Here is a 20,260-nt window from a genome sequence, read left to right as displayed (position 1 = left end):
TATGGTAGTGATTTTTGTTTATTGCTTCGACTGTATGATTAATTTTCAAAAACAATTCTCTTTCATGATAAAGATTCACAGAAAACATCGAAACGATTCATTCAGCTATAAAAATTAAATCAATAGAAATAATCAAATGAATGTGAAATTCTTTATGACAGAGTTTAATTTTCGAAAATGGATATTGTTCGAAATTCCATTGATCTATGTTTTGTGAAGCAATTCGTGGAAACGAGTTATATGAAATTTGAAACATGAAATCGAATCGCAATAAAAAGATAAAATATTAAAAAGTTTTCATTTTCACTGAATTTTGTGAATAAAAATTTGAACTCAATTTCAACTTACTCTGTATCAAAATATATTTGATAAAATGTATTTGTTCTGATGAATTCGATTTCTTTCTTCTTATTTTTAATTCTATGTAACTATTTTTAATTGTTTTCTATTGTAATCGTGATAATGTATCGTAAAGAACAAGCAAAAAAAATATATATACGTACAAAACATAAATAAAATATTTATTACATTATTTAACATATAAATAAAATCTTTATTCATAGAAATTATCTGTTATATGAGATTTAATCAAAAAATTGAATGTTTTTGTTATCTATAAAGAATTAAATTTTATAAATCATTATCACATCATAAATCATTTATCACAATTTCTATTCTATAGATTCTTTTTCCTTTCTATTTTCATACGAGTTTTTGAATTTTTATATTCACATAAATAAATTACATTCTGTCTCATCTCAATTCCCCGAGAGTGGTGCTACAAAATGAAAAGCAACCTTGTAACATCGTAATTTAACGCGTGACAAAATATTCATAAATACACGAAAAGTTTATAAAAACTCTCATCCCTGCCTCTGCGTCATACATCTAAGTGGAAAGAGAAAATATCGCAATTTTATTTTATCGTGACGATGCCCAACGAAACCAGCGTAAAACGTCATCGAAATTTGAATATTTACAACTGTAGGGATTAATCGTCGTCGTAATTAAACGCAACCAAAGTGATGGTCTGTTTATACAAACGATTCTGTACAGTCAGTCGCAAAAATGTTCATATACTTATTATTATTAATAAATATTTCAAGATAAATTAACAAATTGTGTTATCAAAACCAACAATAATTTTGTTTCATCATGGGATAACTTTGTTAATTCTAGAGATCAAAAGAAAATTTGGTGTACAAAAATGTTATTCGAGATTTATTTACACGTGAAAATTTATATATGTGTAGAAAATTTAGATCTATTAGATCTATTTAGAAATGTATAGAATCCATATGATATGCAGAAAGGTATAAATAATCAAATACAAAATATTATGATGTTTCAAAGATGAAATATATTTTTATTGCTGTAATTGTATTAATGAAAATTTTAAATAACAAAAAATCAATCTAATTTATCTGCATATATTTCTTTTTATCTTTATATTTTATCAAATATCGTGTTTTGCAATGTCATATAAAATATAAAATATTTCAAGAGTTTAGAAAAATAAAATCTTAAAGTGTGTTCAAATTTTAATCTTCCTTTTTGTAAAAAGTATTCTTTCATTGAAAATTTAACTGTTGATTTCACTTACTTTAAATTTGAAATTGCTGCATGCAATTACACTTTACATATTTTTATTAAAATTTGCGGATTAAATGGATTTCCTTGCGCGATAATATAAACGAATACTTTTACGACCGACTGTACTTACATTCTACCGACGAAAAAAGAAAAAAAAAGGGAAAAAATTTCTACCATCGAAATCTGCGCGAGGAAAAAAAAAAAAAAAGATCATTCTTGTTTTTGCCAACGTTTAAATTGCAACTAATTAACGCTCCTTTTTTTCCGCGTAGAAAAATTCCGAAAATTCAGCGTTTTAACAAATTGAACGCGAACAAGGTAGATAGAAATTAAACAAAATACAGGGGAAAAAATGAAACGATAGGTATGCGGTTCATACCACGGTTAATTAACTCCCGATGAAATTGAAATGCATTGTAAGATACGAGTTTCCAATATTAATTTCGCGTCTACGAGTCTACGTGTCGCGCGTTTTTCTTCAACTTAATTATTTTTCGAAATAATGTCCGATGCGATAAATCATTTCAATTACATTTTCGTAGCTTGTTTATCAAGCTCAAGATAATATTGAAATAAAGTATTTAAAAATAAAATATATTTATGGAGCTAGATTTTATTTACTTTACTCGAATAAAGATATTTCTCTATGTTATTCAATTTAATAACTGAACTGAATAAGTTGAATCAAATTATTTTATTTTATTTTTCATTATATAATTTCAAACGATCAAATATTATCTAATATTTGCTATAACTTTTTGCACGTTATTTTCTTCTTTCTGCGGAAATTCTTTTCGATTTCTATAATGACAGATTTATCGTAATTTAGATATTTTTTTGATGTAATGTTTAAAACGAGATAAATTTTGAGCGTAAAATATCATCGCGTTATAAAAAATTTGTAATTTTTTTTTGTGTGAAATATATTCGTTAATTTAATTCGAAAAAATTATTTGAAAATAATTTTGTTTTTATTTTATATAGAATGAAATTAATTTTCTACTTTTTAAAATAAAAACGTGTTTAAAATCTATTATTATAACAAATTATTGTTCGTTATTTTGTTTCGAATAAAATTCTCAATTCTTTATTATTTGTACATAGAATTATTAACTAGAATAAAATTCAAATTTAATTATTGAAATTCTTTTAAAATAATACATTCACTAAATTTATTAAACTTAATAAAACTAATAAATGTAATATAAATAATCCTCGATGAAAGATAATCACATAATAAAAAACGTTTTCAATAAAAAAAAACCGCACCAAACTAAAAACAAAAATATCATTTCTATGCAGAGGAATTAAATTACACCTATTTCCCTTTTTCTATCGCGTTGTAAATACCACGTCCTGGACATCCGCCTCTAAAAATAAATTAAAATCGTCCCCATACTCAGAAGCTCGATTGTCAATTGGAAAAGACAAAGAACGTAAAAAGAAAAAATGAAAAACAACTCGCCTCGATGAACATTGTTGTGGACGGTGTTTTAGCCTCGAATCGAAATCAATAAGCCGATTATTGGTCGAGCTGAACACAGATTACGTTGCTTTGAATTGACACCCCGACACGGGCATCCATGCAACGATTGAATTTCGCGGACTTTCGAGACGGGCGGACGTCCGCTCTAGTTCCTTTTTCCATGTCTGATACCGTGAAATCACGCTCAATGTAATCCTCGCGGACACTTCGCGAAGAATCAACCTTTTGTGACAACCCAGCCAAGTTTGCAACCATTGTATGATCATATTTGCTTACGCGATGATAAACAATACGAAACAGTTCCGTGAAACGAAAAGAAAGATGAAGATTGAGAAAGGAAGAAACGTGTCTTTTTAACACCATATATATACTAATTAATATCTATTGTTTATAATATTCAATCACATATTTGAATAATAATAGTAAAAATTCACAATTTAGCAAAAATAAACAATAAACAAAAAAGATATGAAAGATTAAATTAGCAGATTAGTAATAAATATTATTAGTAGATATCGATACTGATAGAATTGATAGTGAAACTAAATGAAAATTATAAAGAATAAAAAAAATTAAAGAATCATAAAATATTAATGGAATAAAATAAGTAGAAATTCTAAAATTATAAATATTATATAGTATGATATTATATAATATGACATGATTAGTATTCTAAATTTTAATCAAAATACGCAATAGTAATAGATCGTGGAGAGTTTCATGGACCCGCATACCCCTATCAATAATTTATAGATAATACAAAGTGGTATTGTCAATATTAGATATTTCGATTATTCGAACAATCTAACCAAGACAATCGATATTATTTAATGTCGTATTTAGAAATATATTCTCTCATAAATAATTTTTAACTTTATATTTAACTTAATTTTTGAAAGCCACAATCATATAAAAAACAAAAATTGTAAAAATATTAGAAAAATTTAATCAAATTAGATACGCGAAAATATAAAATTTTAAATAAATTATCAAAATTTTAAAATAATTTAAAAATTATTATACGTTCATAAATAAATAAATGTCAAGAGCAAAATTTCATAAAAAAGATTTATTTATAATGGAATTAAAAATATTAATATAAAATTGCAATTTATATACGATATACATATACAAATAATCGATGAAAATTTTTAATAAATTTTTAATTTTCCTAAAATGTCATGATTATTTACTAAAAATTGATATTAAAATCGTTATATAAAACAAATTATATGGTTATATTCATATAAAATTTTATCTACATACGTATATATGTATAACGATGTCATGATTCTCTTTCTTTTCAATTTTTCAGCAATATGGCGAATAAACGAATAACCACCAAACACATAGATAAGTAACAAAAAAAAAACGAAAATCGTTTCACATCATAGAACTAAACGAGAAGGATAATCTTGCCACCTGTTTACTTGATATAAATTTCACAAAACAAACACGAAAAGGAACGAAACTGACAACAAGCAAACTAACGACACACTCTTGTTTCTAAATTTCATTTAAACTAGAAGGAAAACAAAACGAAATTTAACACGACGGATACCAGAGGGCACTATGTATGATGTATGTCTAATTTTCAAGCAGAGGGCGTTGAATCGATAGATCATTGACTGTAATATAGATTTTGACGGTTATGTGTTCGCATAACGTCAACAATGGGGCAAACGGTGGGACGCATGCCTCATATATGGGCAGATTTATTGAAAGAAAGAGATCGTGTTTTATATTGGAGTGGTGAGGTTTTATCAAAAGTGATCGACAACGTAAACGAAGAAAGATCATTCCTGATCGATTACGGCAATGAAAGCATTGATAAAAAGATCGATTCATGGATGGATTCGAACGAAGCACGAATCGATAGAATTTTCAGTAAACATCCAAACCTGCCAGAATCATTTAAACTTGAAGTGACAAACGAACTCAAACAAGTGATTATATATTTTTTTAATTTCTATTAATTTTTTTAAAGTGAAAAGTTAAACTTTGTTAATAAATAACATGTAGTATTTTTATTCGTAAATAAAACAATGTAGAATTTTATTTTGATGTAAATAACAGTGTTATTGATATTTGTTATTGTATTTAGATAAAAGAAGATTTAAGAATAAAAATGAGACATGATTATTACCATGGCTATAGAGACATGGACAAGTTTACGAAAAAAGTAGACAAACTAGGAGAACGACAGCGTAAAATACACGGGAAACTTCTACATATTGAAAATATTTGCGATAATAATATAAAAGAATTTCAAAGAAGATTCGGTCCTTTGCGAGTGAAAACGTTTAAAAATCTTAAATCAGGTGAAAAATTGATAGTTAAAGACAAGAGACTGAAGTCACAGTTTGCTAAACGAGTATGCATTTATAAATTTGTTTTTATAATTTTTTTTTCTAAGCAAATATATATAATAATTATATTATTTTTTTTTCTAATTTCTTTAGGTATACGATATTGATCATAAAAATGTACAAGAATGTGCGAAATGTATCGACAAGTTAATAAAGATTATTGAAAAAAAAGCTATGTTTAAACAATGATTAAATTTAGATAAGTAAATAATCATTAAAATCAAATAATCATTAACTTAGGTAAGACGAATAAATAAAAATCAAAATAAAATTAGATATAAGACAAATTTGTTAAAATACTAATGAGAAAGCGTAAATCAAATGTAAAAAAACGAAATTAAGACGTAAATAAATTAAATTGAATGCATATATATTTAATAACGATAATTTCATCACCATTTCTATATTGAATCTTGTTCCACAAATTAACTATGTAGTAGACACCGATACGATCTCAAATTACCAGAGGCATTTCCGCTATAATATTAAGTCATCCTCAACTCCTTCCGTTCGTTCCGTTAGGAAACGTCACATTTCTCACGATTGCAAATTTGCATTAATTAAGTTTTGACAACAAGAGAATGGAATTTCCCAAATGATTATCTGACAGATGAAATATTTCCAGAAGGAATAGAAATTATTGTTATATGAAGGTATTTAAGAAAGTTTGAAGTAATAGTTTAAAACTCATAAAAAAGTAACAAAATTATTTATTTGAATTTAAGTATTTAAATATTATGTTTCTAAATGTTTCATTGATAAAATACTATTTTAACAGAATAAAATCTAATAAAAAAATTCTTGATTTCTGAAAATATGATAAATAGAATTAAAATTTATATTATTTTTGCATATATTTACGCATATGTAAGTGAAAATATCTAATCCAAATGAGATTTTTTACTTGATGATCTTTGATGATCTCACGTATGTTACGTGTATGTAAGTGACAATATCTAATCCAAATGAAATTTTTTACTTAATGATCTTTAACATGATTATTTTATCCTGTATAATGTAATGTAATAACATTTCATAAATAAGTATATGTATACGAAGTACATAAATAAATATCTGTATCAGATAAATTGAAAATGATATTCTTTTCTTTATAAATTGGCTTCAAATGATTTCAATATGTTTTATAGTGAATTATTTCATTGAATATCTAGAATAAAAGAAAGAAAAAAGAGAATAACAATATTGAAATATATTATGAATATTATGAAAGATTCTTTTCGAGATATTCGTTATTAGGAAAACAGAGTGTACGAGATAGTTGTATGATAAATATATAATATATATTTATACGTCTAGACTTGAATATTTTTGCACAAATATATATTAACAATTAGAAAAAATTACATAATGTAATTAATATATGCAATTCATACACAATGAATTTAAGCATTCTTTGTCAATTATAAACTAAAATATTTTTAATTATTTGATTCAATGATAAATTAAACAGTGATGAATTTTAAAAAATATCTTTAATATACTATCATATATATATACATACATATCATATATATATATATACAGAGGTAAATATATTAATTTATTTTAATATTCTACTTGCGTAAAATATTTATTACAAGAACAACTTTTATTAACAAACTTCTGAAAAGAGATTATTGTTGACTGAAAAGGAATAAGTTCATAATTATGCTATTGTTCATAAATAATTAAATAATAATATATAGAAAAAAAAATATTCTTAAACGAAACTATATACCTGTGAATATCCATTTTTATTATTGTTTTATGAAAACTTGGCTTTTCACCTTAATACGTGTACTCTCATATACTCTCATATCGTCTTTCAAAAAAGCGATCGAATCGAAAGGAAAGCATCTGTAAAAAAATAGTCGATACCTGGCTGGAATAGATATATACTTGAGTACAATTCACAAGAGAATATTCGCATAGATGTGTTATTACGCTATTACGTCTTTACAATCGTGAACATGTATTTACGTTTTGTTCCGCGTCGTTGAAAATTTCCACGTTTCGAGCATTTTTATATGAACTATTTCTTATGTGGATAATAACTATACTAAAACCACGATGCCACGGTAGCAACGGCGGTCGCAAAATGCCGGACATTATTAGGAAATCAAAACATTAGAGGAGCTATTTCGTTTCGTCTGTTAGAGTTGCATGCATCTCCATCTGTAAACGCTAGTTATAATTATTATTATTTTAAGAGATTTTTATAAAAAACGACATTATTGAGTCATGATATCAAAGTTACGTTAAAAATTAAAATATAATGAAGATTATAATAATATATATTCCAAAAAGAGAAAATAGAAAAAGAGAAGATATAGATTTAAAATTTCGTATTAACAATAGTAACATTTTCGTTTCGTTGAAACTCTCATAATGTTTAATTTTAATAAATTATTAAAATGAATTAATGAAAATGAAAATAAAAAAATTATTACATTATATAATTATCTTCCAATTACTTTCAATTTAAAGATTTCATTTATTGTAATCATAAAGATTTGAAAAAAAATTAAAATATTAAAAATTGAAATATTAAGTAAAAAGAAAATCATCTGTAACACTATAAGAATTCAATTTTGTGCGTAATTTAAAGTTGTATATGAATTTTTTTTTAAATAAAAATACAAGTATTTATTCGTAAGTATTTAAAATATATTTTAAATATGTTTATTTTTTCGATAATTTCGAATATCATTTACAAATATTTGTACGTTTTATTATTATTATAGATAGATGGAAAATATAATGCTATTCTATTGTTATCTACAAATGATAAAAGACATGTTTTTTGACATAGATAAGAAATATAATAGATGTGATATGTAGTGACATCTTATGGAACTTTGTAACACACGTTTTGAAATATCGATCTTAAAAAAAATATCAGAGTATTTCTTGCCATCTAGTATATTATAATCTAGATTAATAGAAATTAAAGTGTTATCCATTAACTTAATAAATTTTTTATCTATGAAAAATATAATTGGAAGCCAATTATTTCTTATAAAATAATAATATAATTACATTCTCATTCTCGATATAATATTTGATATTAAATAATAATGATTTTTCAAATCTTACTGCTTGAAGATTATTGTAAATTAAAAATTCATTCTGATTAATCACGACCTTTCATTTTTTTTAAAAAAATTCGAATCTACTTGTGATATATTTATTGATAAATCAATACTGTGAATATAGAGTTGGTGGGAAATTAAGTAGTGGGAGGAATGCTGATTGGTAATGCAGTCAGAGAAGAATTATTTGTATCATTTTATTACAAATGAATTCTACAAATAAATGAAACATAGACATAAAATATAATTTATTTTTTATATTATAATTTTAAAACTTCAGATGCTTCATTCCTAGATTCTATATAATTTGACATAAGTTTGTGAATAGAATGTTCTACGCGAATGATTATTATTACTTCCTTCTTCATTGACAGTTTTCTAACTCCCCTCCACATTCCTATATATACTATATATATATATACGTTTGAGTCAGTCTGATGACTCGTTAGTTAACTGGTGATTTCAGTTGAAATACTGTTGCAAATATTTACATACATATATTTAACTAACTTCGTTTTATTTACATTTAGGTAATTATGAAAGTATAATGTTGAAAAAGTGTTTGAATATTTTAATGTTGAAAAAAAGTTTATTTGAATATATATTTTTTTAAATATTTAATTTCATATTTTATCAGTATAAATATTATATAAATATTAAATATCATATTTCGTTATGTCATATAAATTGTAATTTAATTACAATCGATACACTGTTATGAGAGGTACTGTTATTTGATATTATAAGTTATTATAAGTGATTAATAAAAATCAATTTCGTATGATATTAATGGAATGCATTGCTTATCAATTATATCTAATTGAAAAAAATAATTTTTTGCTGATATATTTAATCTAAACTTAGAATTATATTACATTAAAGAAATAAGATATTGAATTGTGAATACATAATTTAATTGTGTTTGATATATTTTAGATATTGACTTTTATTCTAAATAAATATTTTATTAATTTAAATTATCGTTAATTTCGATTTTTCGATATTTTTAATTATTTAACAAAAAATCTTATAAATAAAAGTCTATCAATTTACAATTACCAACAAATTATATTTTTAAAATTTTTAAAAGAATTTCTTTTTTAATATTTATCTCCAATTTTTTTCTCTTTTTTTTAAACAGAATAAAAAAATATAATCATAATTGTTTTTATTAAGTAATCTTTTTTCTAAATGAACTTTATCATGCATTTTGATAATCTTTTACTATATTAAATAATTATGAATTGATTTTAAAATTTCTTATAATAATATTTGAAGAAAAGATATTGAAAATAATGCATAGAAAATATTTATTTAAAATTGATATAATAAAACAAAATAGATATAGAATTGAAAAGAAAATGAATTAAAAATAATTATTTGAAGTAGTGTTTCACAAACGAGATATAGATAAAATTTGACAAGAACAAAATTAAATTACTTATAATTTGACATTATCTTTTATGTTTGTTTTAAACTCTAAAATTATTTTTTAGGATAGAAGAATGATATAGAAACAAATTATTAATCCAAATTTATCGCATTTAATGCAATTAAAAAAAGAATAAATTATTATTTAAAATTATTTTCATTTAAATTTAAATAATTTTGTACAAATATTTTTATTTCTTATTTTAAATAATATTATTCAGATCTGATTTTATCATTGCACAGATATTATGGCATAAATAATATAAAATTTTTGTTTTCAGTTTTCTCATAAATTATTCAATTATAATAAAAAAAATTGATTAAAAAATGTGTGCAGTGAACAATACATTTGAATGAAATTATTCTCAATTCTTTTTGTAATTATTTCAACAATATAATAAAAGATTAATTCTGTTACAACAAAAGCATATTAAATTAAACAATTTAAATTAACCAATTCATTGAGAGAATAATTAAGAGATCTACTAATTTAATCATTAAAAGAAATAATAAGGATCATTATAATCAAACATCTTGATTTAATTATATCTTTTATGAATTGTGATTACACCATTATGAATCAATAATATAATTAATTAATTAATTAATTTTAAAGCATTCTTCAAAACAAATTCTTTATTTTAATATACAAATATATAATTTTCTTTTAAGAATCATGCTTTAACATGATAAGAAATATATGTAAAGAGTTAAAAATTAATATAAACAATTATTTTTAACAAAATTTGTAAACATTCATTGGACAATATATCACTATTCATGAAATTTCTTATTATTTTCAGCAAAACTCGTAAATATTCATTCGACAATATGTCACTATCCCTGAAATTTCTAATCGTAACATTGCTCTTCCGGTTACGATTTGCGATAGCAGTTAACAATAAAGAACGAAATAGCGTTAATTCGTGTCATTCATTGAAAAATCTCTTGCGAGAGATAGATTCCTACGAACCGGTGGTTCGTGCAATAATAAATGAAACTTTATTTGGATCGTTCAAAGGAACCACGTGGAACGAATTAGCTTATTTTACTGACACGTTTGGTCCTAGACTATCCGGTTCTGAGGTGCTGGAATGTTCCATCGACTATGTGCTGAATAAATCTCTTGAATATGGATTAGAAAATGTCCATGGCGAACCTGTTACCGTACCACGTTGGATCAGGTAAAGTAATTTTATTCATGGAAATAAGATCTTCAAAAATAATAATGAAGAATAACAGTAAACTTGATAATTTTAAGTTAATTAACATATTATTGATTTTTAATTGCATTAATATATATTTAAATTAATACATCTAATATTTGTATCTTATTGATAATATTTATATCTTCTTGAGCAATTGTTTAAATTTATCCATCCAATTAGTTTTATTATAATAATAACATAATAAAGGTAAAATGCATTGTATATTCATTAACCTTATTCTTCTATTAAGCAATAGAAAAATTTATTGCATATATAAGCAATCAAAATTTATTTTCCAGAGGAAAAGAATCAGCAACTCTTCTGAAACCAAGAAAGAAAGACATTGCTCTTTTAGGATTAGGTACCAGCGTTGGTACTTCACCTGAAGGAATTACAGCTGAAGCTATCGTTGTGAACAGTTTCGACGAACTTGACAAAAAGAAAAATGAAGTAAATATGTTTTTCAATTTATTTACAAACAATAGTAGGATCTTTTATAATACGAAAAATATATTATTATTTTTTTTCCATACGAAATAAGAAGCAGAAAGTTAAAAACTTAATAAATAGTTGCACGAAGTAAAAAAAGTAGGAAAAATTATAACCTAATCATTGTCAAAATGGTTTAAGATTATATTTTAGATTCTATTTTGAATTCATTGTATTTTCAATTCAAAACTCATTCAGAGTTTCTTCATTGAATTTTCTTCGGTTTCAAAATTTCTCTATTCTTTGATTATATGATATTATTATTTTTCAATTTTTTTTTAATTCTTTGCGACACAAATTTTTAAAGTAAAAAGAATCCATGTTATATAAAAATTTTAATAAAAATAAAATTATTTCAATTGTTAAACATATCAAATGACATAAAATAAACAAAAACGAAAAAGTAAATCAATTGATTATATCATACTTGATATATAAAGTTCCATTATATTACAATTTATGTTTTATTAATTATTTAAATTTTTTAATCCACTATGATCTAATAAATTAATTGCATTATAAGAAAGCAACAGTAATTTTTAGTTCATATTATAGAAGTATTGCATTACTCGAAATTCTATTTCTTGTAACACATTTTAATACATTTGATTTTTTTTTTTTTGGTCATTTTAGATAGCAGGAAAGATTGTTGTATTTAATGAAAAGTATATTACGTACGGTCAAACGGTGAAGTATCGAAGCAAAGGAGCGTCAAAAGCATCGAAATACGGGGCTGTTGCTGCTTTAATTAGATCAATTACACCATATTCGTTGTACACACCGCACACGGGTATGCAAAGTTACGATCAAAACGTGACTAAGATTCCGGTAGCCTGTATCACTGCTGAGGATGCTAGCTTACTCAGAAGAATGGCGGATAGAGGTAAACATCGCTTAGAATTTTGTATTAAATAAATAATCAAAATAAATTTCGTTTACAAAATGTCAATAATTTTAATATTTTCAAAGCTTTCAAAATCTAATCGTTTTTTACGATGATAGAAATTTCTTAACCTCAAAATGATTCGAACTTTCTGCTACTTTAAAGATTCCAAGCTATTTAAAGAATTATTCGATTATTATTTTTAATCCACGAAGGAAATAGAGAATATCACTAATTTTTCCAAAATTTTCAATGCTTTTAAAGGATAAAAGTGATAATGAGTATTTTTTAAATTTTTCAAAGTGATTAAAAGCATTGAAAGTAATTCGAATTACTAATTTCTAATCTGTTATCAGAAACGAGAAGACAAACATTTTATTTCATGTCAGATTATAAGAAATTTATTTAATCTTAATTTATTTCTTTTAGGTGAAGTGCTTGAAATCAATTTGAAAATGGAAGCGACAAATCTACCGCCCACGGTATCGCGAAATGTTGTTGCCGAATTGCGAGGTTCCAGAAATCCTGAGAAAGTTGTTGTTGTTTCTGGTCATATCGATAGTTGGGATGTTGGCCAAGGAGCAATGGACGACGGTGGTGGTGCATTCGTTTCGTGGCAAGCTTTGAAATTATTAAAACATCTTAATTACAGACCACGACGAACAATAAGGTAGGTGTAAAGTTGATTTATAAATTGAATGATATTAACTTTAACACTTAAAATTGCTTTATGTTAAAAATATATTTGATAACTTGTTTCAAAACTTTCACGAAAAAGAAATTAAAAATTATTTATATTGTGTCAATCGTAGATCAATACGAATCGAATATAACAATTATTATATTAAAATTGAATGAAATTAATAAATTTTACATTAAAATTTAAAAATAAAATTTTTACATTTACAATTTGTCCTTATTAAATTTTATATCCAAGTTATGAAACATTATTGATAATTCGAAATTTAGTCTAATAATTTACAAAAAAAAAAAATAACGAGGTTTAAATTTTGAAATTAAATTTGAGAAATAAACAGTCTACTTTATTTTTCATCGATATTGAAATATTTTGTTTTCCCTTCTCTAGAACCTAATCTAACTTAATCTAACCTAATCTAATAAATAATAATTATCTCATAATTCGATTACATAAAATTATTTAATATAAAACATTTTTGATATCTTATTTTTCTATAACGCATCATTTATGTATAAAATTAATAACAATTATAGACTAATCATGTGGACGGCCGAAGAATTTGGAATCATAGGGGCCAGGCAATACATCAAAAATCATAAAGAGGAGGAAAAAAACTTACAATTTGTGATGGAATCTGATTTAGGCACGTTCAAACCTTTGGGCATCTCGTTTACTGGAACGCATGAAGTAAAATTCATTCTTGAAGAAATTTTAAAGTCAGTTTAAAAAAGAATTTCGTTTATAAACTCTGTCAAATTTTCTAATACCTGTCAGGACATAACGTTTCGATCTGTTTTACCTTTAGACTCTTCTCAAGTATGGGAGAAATGAAACTTCAGAGTCCAAACGATGGTCCAGATATTGATTATTGGGTAAGAGCAGGTGTACCAGGAGGTTCTCTCTGGACTCAAGACGATAAATACTTTTATTACCATCACACGAACGCGGATAGTATGTTGATCGAAGATCCAGAAGCTCTCGATAGAGGGACTGCCTTATTTGCAGCGTTGTCTTATGTACTTGCAGATCTCAGTATTGATCTACCACGACACAAATGATGCCATTAATGTTGTTGATATTGGTAATAATTGTAACAGAGAATGTAAAGAAAGTGTTCGATATTAACTTACTTTGGTATTAAAAAATTCGTATAATTTGAACTGTACTATAAAATAATGGAAATAAAAAAATGAATTACTTTGATATTGGAACATTCTATACAGAAAAAATTGAAAAAATTTTGTACTAGAGATCTTAATCTCAAAAAAAATCTCGAAATCCTGTCGAAATTCAGAAATCTTTTCGAACTTTGAAATTTTTCAATATTACTGTAATATTCAAAACTTTTGGAAAGCTAAATAGTAATTTGCAAAAATAACTTGCTGGAATTATCGTAATGATATAAATTTATTTTCATTTAATAATAATAATGTAATTAAGCTAGTTAGATTCCAAGCTCATTTTATGTTCTGTTATATTAATTTAATTAAATTTTCCTCAAGTCAAAAAGATATTATTCTTACTTTGAGTTTGAAAATTTTCAGAAATTTTTTAGAATTGTAATTTTTAATAAAATAAAGCAATTCTTAAACAAGTAAAATAACTTCAAATTGAAGTTTTGTAAATGTAAAACTCTATAATTTATATCGATTTATATTGTGTAAATAAAATTTGAGAATTTTTATACCAATTTCGAGATATAATTTATTTAATATATTAACATAACAAATTTATTTAATATTCGTGGCAATATATCTTGGATTTTTTACATTCATTTTACTTCAACAATGTTGTGCTCTATTTCGAAAAGATGATCAGGAAGGTCAGGATAAGGAAACCTGATCCACTCTGATACATGTATGATGCGTGTATTTCTTATTACTTTACAAGGAACAAGTTTCTTATTAACAAGGATTAGTTTCTTTCGAACATTCAATGCGTGAAGTTCGCTTCAAACGTATAATGCACGTACGTATTATTAATAAATCATATCAATTCATTTAAAATATTTTGTGTTGAGAATTTTAATCTTCTTTTTGAATAAATGATGCACCGAATGCTACTATATCTTTTTTAATATCATATCTAATTGAAAAAATTTTTAAAATGTATTTGTATCGATTATTCTTATATCTTTGACTTATTTTTTCATATGATTAAATTGTTAACATTATTAAATTAAGAGTTAATAATTTTTTTAAAAAATAAATTTTAAAATATGTATTTATTTATTTATTTTAATTAAAAGATTTATTATTTATATTTTTATATTATTATATTTATATTTTTAATTTCGTAAAGAAAATTCAGAAAATATTTTTTTCAAGTTTCATTTATAAACATTTATCAATTACAAATTTTTATCAATAGAACAAACAGTAAATTATACTTTGAAAATAGAAAAAATGTAGATAAAAATATTTACTTTAACAAAAAATTTGGAAAAAATATTAATGCAAATTACAAATTAGTCTATTTTGAAATATTATAAGTTCTATATCTTCTATGCTTCTATTTTTTAAATGTTTCTATAGTAGATATCATAACCAACGGTACTATCGCGGCTCGATAAACTACTCCATGATTGGTTATTGATTATCAATAAGAACTTATTAACAAAATCGTAACAAAAATTTTTGCAAGAGAAAATATTGCTTGAAATTACATCAAGAATCATCAATACACGTTCCCATATTTTTGAAGCAACTTATATTTGAATCAATCTGACTATTTGATAAGCAATTTAAAGTACTTATATTGTTCAAAATGTACAAGTTTTTGATATTGTTTAACTTCATTTTATCTAGACTATATTTTAAAGATAATACAGGAACGAAGTGTATTCATTTGTTAAAACTTTTTTCATTTTTCAAATTGTTTATCTCCTTTAAATTTCTAAAATTTTTTGTCTCTTTTAAATTTTTTACCTTTTTTTTCAGCTTTATCTTTGGTTATTTTATCTATATAAGTATGCATCACTTGTCATTTATGCCAGTTACGATTGAGCAACGAGCTTTACAAAATATCCGATAAATTACAACTATAAGGGATTATAGTAGAAATAGAGTGTATTATTCATCGAATAATTGTAAAACGAAACAAATAAATCAAATGATTGTTTAATAATAAATAAATTTAATTTTTTAAATTTTAAATGTGAAAAATAATATTGAAAATTAATTTTTAAGGTAAACTAAGGATTTATATTTTACTTTTATTTCAATTATAATTTTTATATTATTTTTATATCATAAATTTATTAATATTTCAATATATTGAAACGATATTTATAATGTAATTAAGAATATTTGAAAATAATCATTCTCTTCAATCTTCTCTAAGTCCAATCTTCATCTAAAATTATTATTAAATAAGAAAGAAAGAAACAAAAATTGATTTACTGTAAATTGATAAATAAAAATTTATAAAATCGATACAGACAATAATTTTATATTTTAAAAAATTATAACGATATAATTAATGTATTAAAAAATAAGCAACTTTTGTTCACTATTAAAAATTATGAATTTTTAAAAAAAAATTGTATAAAAAAATTATATTATTTTAGAAACAATTAATTAGACGAAAACAAAATCTTTCCAGCAGAAACTACTCGACAACATGTTGCTATCCACGAAGCTTTTAATCGTTGTATGGCTCCTCCGATTACATTCAATATTGGCAACTGTTATTTCATGTCAATTGCCACAAAGCCTGTTAAACGAAATAGATTCCTACGAGCCGGTAGTTCGTGCCATAATAAACGAGGCCTTGAATGGATCGTTCAAAGAATCCACGTGGAACGAATTAGCTTATTTTACCGACAGGTTTGGTCCTAGACCATCCGGATCTGAGGCGTTGGAAAGTTCTATCGATTACGTGTTGAATAGATCTATCGAGTATGGATTGGAAAATGTCCACGGTGAACCTGTTACCGTGCCACATTGGGTGAGGTAAAATTATTTCACCATTTCATTCCTACTGATCATATTCTTAATAGATACTGTAGAAATTTCTTACAAAAAATTCTTTCAATGAGAATTGAAAAAATTAAACGATCAAAATATTTATTTCTCCAGAGGAAGAGAATCTGCGACTCTTTTGAAACCGAGGCAATTGAATATCGCTATTCTGGGATTAGGCACCAGCATCGGTACTCCACTCGAAGGTATAACCGCAGAGGCCATCGTAGTGGACAGTTTCGAAGAATTGAACAGAAGAAAAGATGATGTAAACGCATTTCTAGAAATATAAGAATTGTATTATTTCATTTCTATCGAATATTTCTACTTTTTCTTTCTTTGATTATTTTTAGGTACCTGGAAAGATCGTCATATATAACCAGAAATTTGTTTCATACGGTGAAACCGTTAAATATCGAAATAATGGAGCGACTGAAGCCTCGAAATATGGAGCTGTCGCTGCTCTAGTTCGATCAGTTACGCCATATTCGTTGTATACTCTGCACACGGGTCACCAGTCGTACGGTGAGAATGTGACTAAGATTCCAGTGGCCGCAATCACTGTCGAAGACGCTACTTTGTTGAGAAGAATGGCGAATAGAGGTAAATAATCGTTTACAATTTTTTTAAATTATCAACAATAGTTATTTTAAAATAATAGATATGATTATTTTAAATATCTGCAAATCTTCTGGATAATAATGTATTTTATTATAATAAGATTTTGTAAGATATTATTTATATAAATGTTGAATTTAATTATTCAATTTTTAACTATAATATTTCTTCTATGTTTTCTATCAATAATGTGGTTTGAATAAAGAACACAGATAAATGTTATTTAAAACTTTTAAATTATCAATAATAGTAATTTTAAGATAATAAATATGAATAATTCTGAATTTCTGCAAATTTTCTTAATTTGATTAAGATCTTAATCATTAATTAGATTTCGACATTATTATTCATGAAAATGATATGTCTTATTTTACAATTAATAATTATTTATTATTATCCTTTCTTCTATAATATCTTATCATTTTAATTAAATTTAATTGAATAATTAAATTCAAAATATTCTAAATTACTTTTATAAATTCGAATCTGATTCGACAATTAAAAATTTTTCAAAATCCCAATATCTTTGAAAATTTTAAAAATATATATACGATTCTGGAAATATCGAAATTTTTAATTCTTCAAAAAATTTTTTAATATTCAAAACTCATGAGAGCTATTTTATCTCATTCGTATTTATTTGTTTCAGGTGAAAGGCTTGAAATCAATTTGAAAATGGAAGCGACAAATCTACCATCTACAGTATCGCGAAATGTTGTTGCCGAATTGCGAGGTTCCAGAAATCCTGAGAAAGTTGTCGTTGTTTCTGGCCATATCGATAGTTGGGATGTTGGCCAAGGAGCAATGGACGACGGTGGTGGTGCATTCATTTCGTGGCAGGCTGTGAAACTATTGAAATACCTTAATTACAGACCACGACGAACAGTAAGGTGAGTATAAATTGAATGACATTAATTTTAAACTAATAATACTCAAATTATATTAAAAAAATTTCTATACTTCTATATTAAAAATTTCTGTATTTCTATATTAAAAAAATTTGTAATACCAATTTAAAAAATTGTGTTCATCAATCGATATAACATATAAAAATTATTTTAATAAACTAGAATCAATTAAAATTCAATATAATAAATTATACATTATTTAAGAATAATATTTTCACTTCTATGATTCTTTTTAAATCATTTTACATATTTTTTTGTATTTATATATGATATTAAATAAATTTTTTAAATTTTATTTTTTTTCGAAAATAATAAAAATATGAAAAAATTTGTAAATGAATTAAGATAAAAAACATTATCGTAATAAGTGATCAATATATTAATTAACACAAAAAAATGTATTATTTATAATATTAATTTCAAGAAATTAAATGAGAAATCTCCAGTCGTGCTGGAAAAATTTTCTTCTTATTTTCAATTACATTTAATTAGCCATTTTTAATTAAGATTATTTATAGCAACTTCTTATTATAATATAATATATCATTGTATTCATTTATAATTTTTTAAAGCAAAAAATACTAAAATTTAAGATATTTAATTAAATTATTTGAAAATTAATTTTAATGATAGGTTGATCATGTGGACAGCAGAAGAAATGGGATATATAGGAGCTCTGGATTTCGTCAAGACTCATAAATCTGAACAAAATAACTTACAATTTGTAATGGAATCGGATATAGGCACGTTCACACCTTTGGGCATTGAATATACCGGCACAGATGTAGTTGGATGCATCTTGGAAAGGATTATGACGTTAGTTTATAAACTGAAGTTTAAAATTCATTAAAAATATTACATATATAACAAACAAATGTTTCATTTTTGTCATTTTTTTCAATTCGTTTCACTTTTTTTAGTCTTTTCTCTCCTCTGGGAAACATGAAGGTTCGCAGTCCCAACCAAGGACCCGATATCGATTTTTGGATAAACGAAGGTGTACCAGGAGGTTCTCTTTGGAATCAGGATGATAAATATTTTTATTACCATCACTCGAACGCGGATACTATGTTGGTCGAGGATCCAGATGCTCTCGATAGAGGGACTGCCTTATTTGCAGCGTTGTCTTATGTACTTGCAGATCTCAGTATTGATCTACCACGACACAAATGATGCCATTAATGTTGTTGATATTGGTAATAATTGTAACAGAGAATGTAAAGAAAATGTTCGATATTAACTTACTTTGGTATTAAAAAATTCGTATAATTTGAACTATATTATAAAGTAATAAAAATAAAAAAATGAATTAAGTTAATATCTTAGATTTCTTTTACTCATCATTCTTCAACCATGTTATGTTGGACATTGAAAAGATCAAATATCTAAAGAAACATCTAATTGAAAAGACTTTTAAAATGTATTTGTATCGATTATTATATCTTTGATTTATTTTTTCATATGATTAAATTGTTAACATTAATTGTTATTGAATTAAAAGTTAATAATTTTTTTAAAAAA

At 24.5% G+C, this 20,260-nt stretch overlaps 3 protein-coding genes and 1 long non-coding RNA gene across 6 annotated transcripts; 3 read left to right on the top strand and 1 right to left on the bottom strand.

The window, feature by feature from the left end:
• The first annotated feature begins 4,720 nt into the window (after positions 1-4,720).
• Positions 4,721-5,826, top strand: LOC108003685 (uncharacterized). Its single transcript, XM_017066113.3, has 3 exons — positions 4,721-5,025; positions 5,184-5,453; positions 5,542-5,826. The coding sequence occupies exons 1-3, from the start codon at positions 4,753-4,755 to the stop codon at positions 5,635-5,637; spliced, it is 639 nt and encodes a 212-aa protein (XP_016921602.1). The 5' UTR covers positions 4,721-4,752; the 3' UTR covers positions 5,638-5,826.
• Positions 5,827-6,990: 1,164 nt separating this feature from the next.
• On the bottom strand, positions 6,991-7,589 carry LOC108003686 (uncharacterized). Its single transcript, XR_001767100.3, has 3 exons — positions 7,429-7,589; positions 7,187-7,330; positions 6,991-7,092 (listed from the first exon to the last, which is right to left on the bottom strand). It is a non-coding gene; the product is annotated as an uncharacterized LOC108003686 (long non-coding RNA).
• Positions 7,590-8,945: 1,356 nt separating this feature from the next.
• Positions 8,946-14,454, top strand: LOC108003701 (carboxypeptidase Q). 2 transcript variants are annotated; one of them, XM_062083258.1, is made up of 7 exons: positions 8,946-9,070; positions 10,775-11,155; positions 11,479-11,629; positions 12,302-12,551; positions 12,981-13,221; positions 13,785-13,967; positions 14,057-14,454. In XM_062083258.1, the coding sequence occupies exons 2-7, from the start codon at positions 10,803-10,805 to the stop codon at positions 14,307-14,309; spliced, it is 1,431 nt and encodes a 476-aa protein (XP_061939242.1). In that variant the 5' UTR covers positions 8,946-9,070; positions 10,775-10,802; the 3' UTR covers positions 14,310-14,454. The 2 variants fall into 2 exon arrangements, with proteins under 2 accessions (XP_061939242.1, XP_061939243.1); XM_062083259.1 differs by having other exon boundaries at positions 8,972-9,264.
• Positions 14,455-14,940: 486 nt separating this feature from the next.
• LOC133667092 (carboxypeptidase Q-like) lies at positions 14,941-20,057 on the top strand. Of its 2 annotated transcripts, none has more exons than XM_062083257.1 (7): positions 14,941-15,219; positions 16,855-17,204; positions 17,331-17,481; positions 17,567-17,816; positions 18,481-18,721; positions 19,373-19,555; positions 19,660-20,057. In XM_062083257.1, exons 1-7 carry the CDS (start codon positions 15,187-15,189, stop codon positions 19,910-19,912), a joined length of 1,461 nt encoding a protein of 486 aa, XP_061939241.1. In that variant the 5' UTR covers positions 14,941-15,186; the 3' UTR covers positions 19,913-20,057. The 2 variants fall into 2 exon arrangements, with proteins under 2 accessions (XP_061939241.1, XP_061939240.1); XM_062083256.1 differs by having other exon boundaries at positions 15,125-15,219; positions 16,858-17,204.
• Positions 20,058-20,260: the final 203 nt, after the last annotated feature.

This window comes from Apis cerana, linkage group LG12 (genome assembly GCF_029169275.1).
Source record: "Apis cerana isolate GH-2021 linkage group LG12, AcerK_1.0, whole genome shotgun sequence".
Taxonomy (NCBI): domain Eukaryota; kingdom Metazoa; phylum Arthropoda; class Insecta; order Hymenoptera; family Apidae; genus Apis; species Apis cerana.
This window is presented reverse-complemented; position numbering and strand designations above follow the sequence as displayed.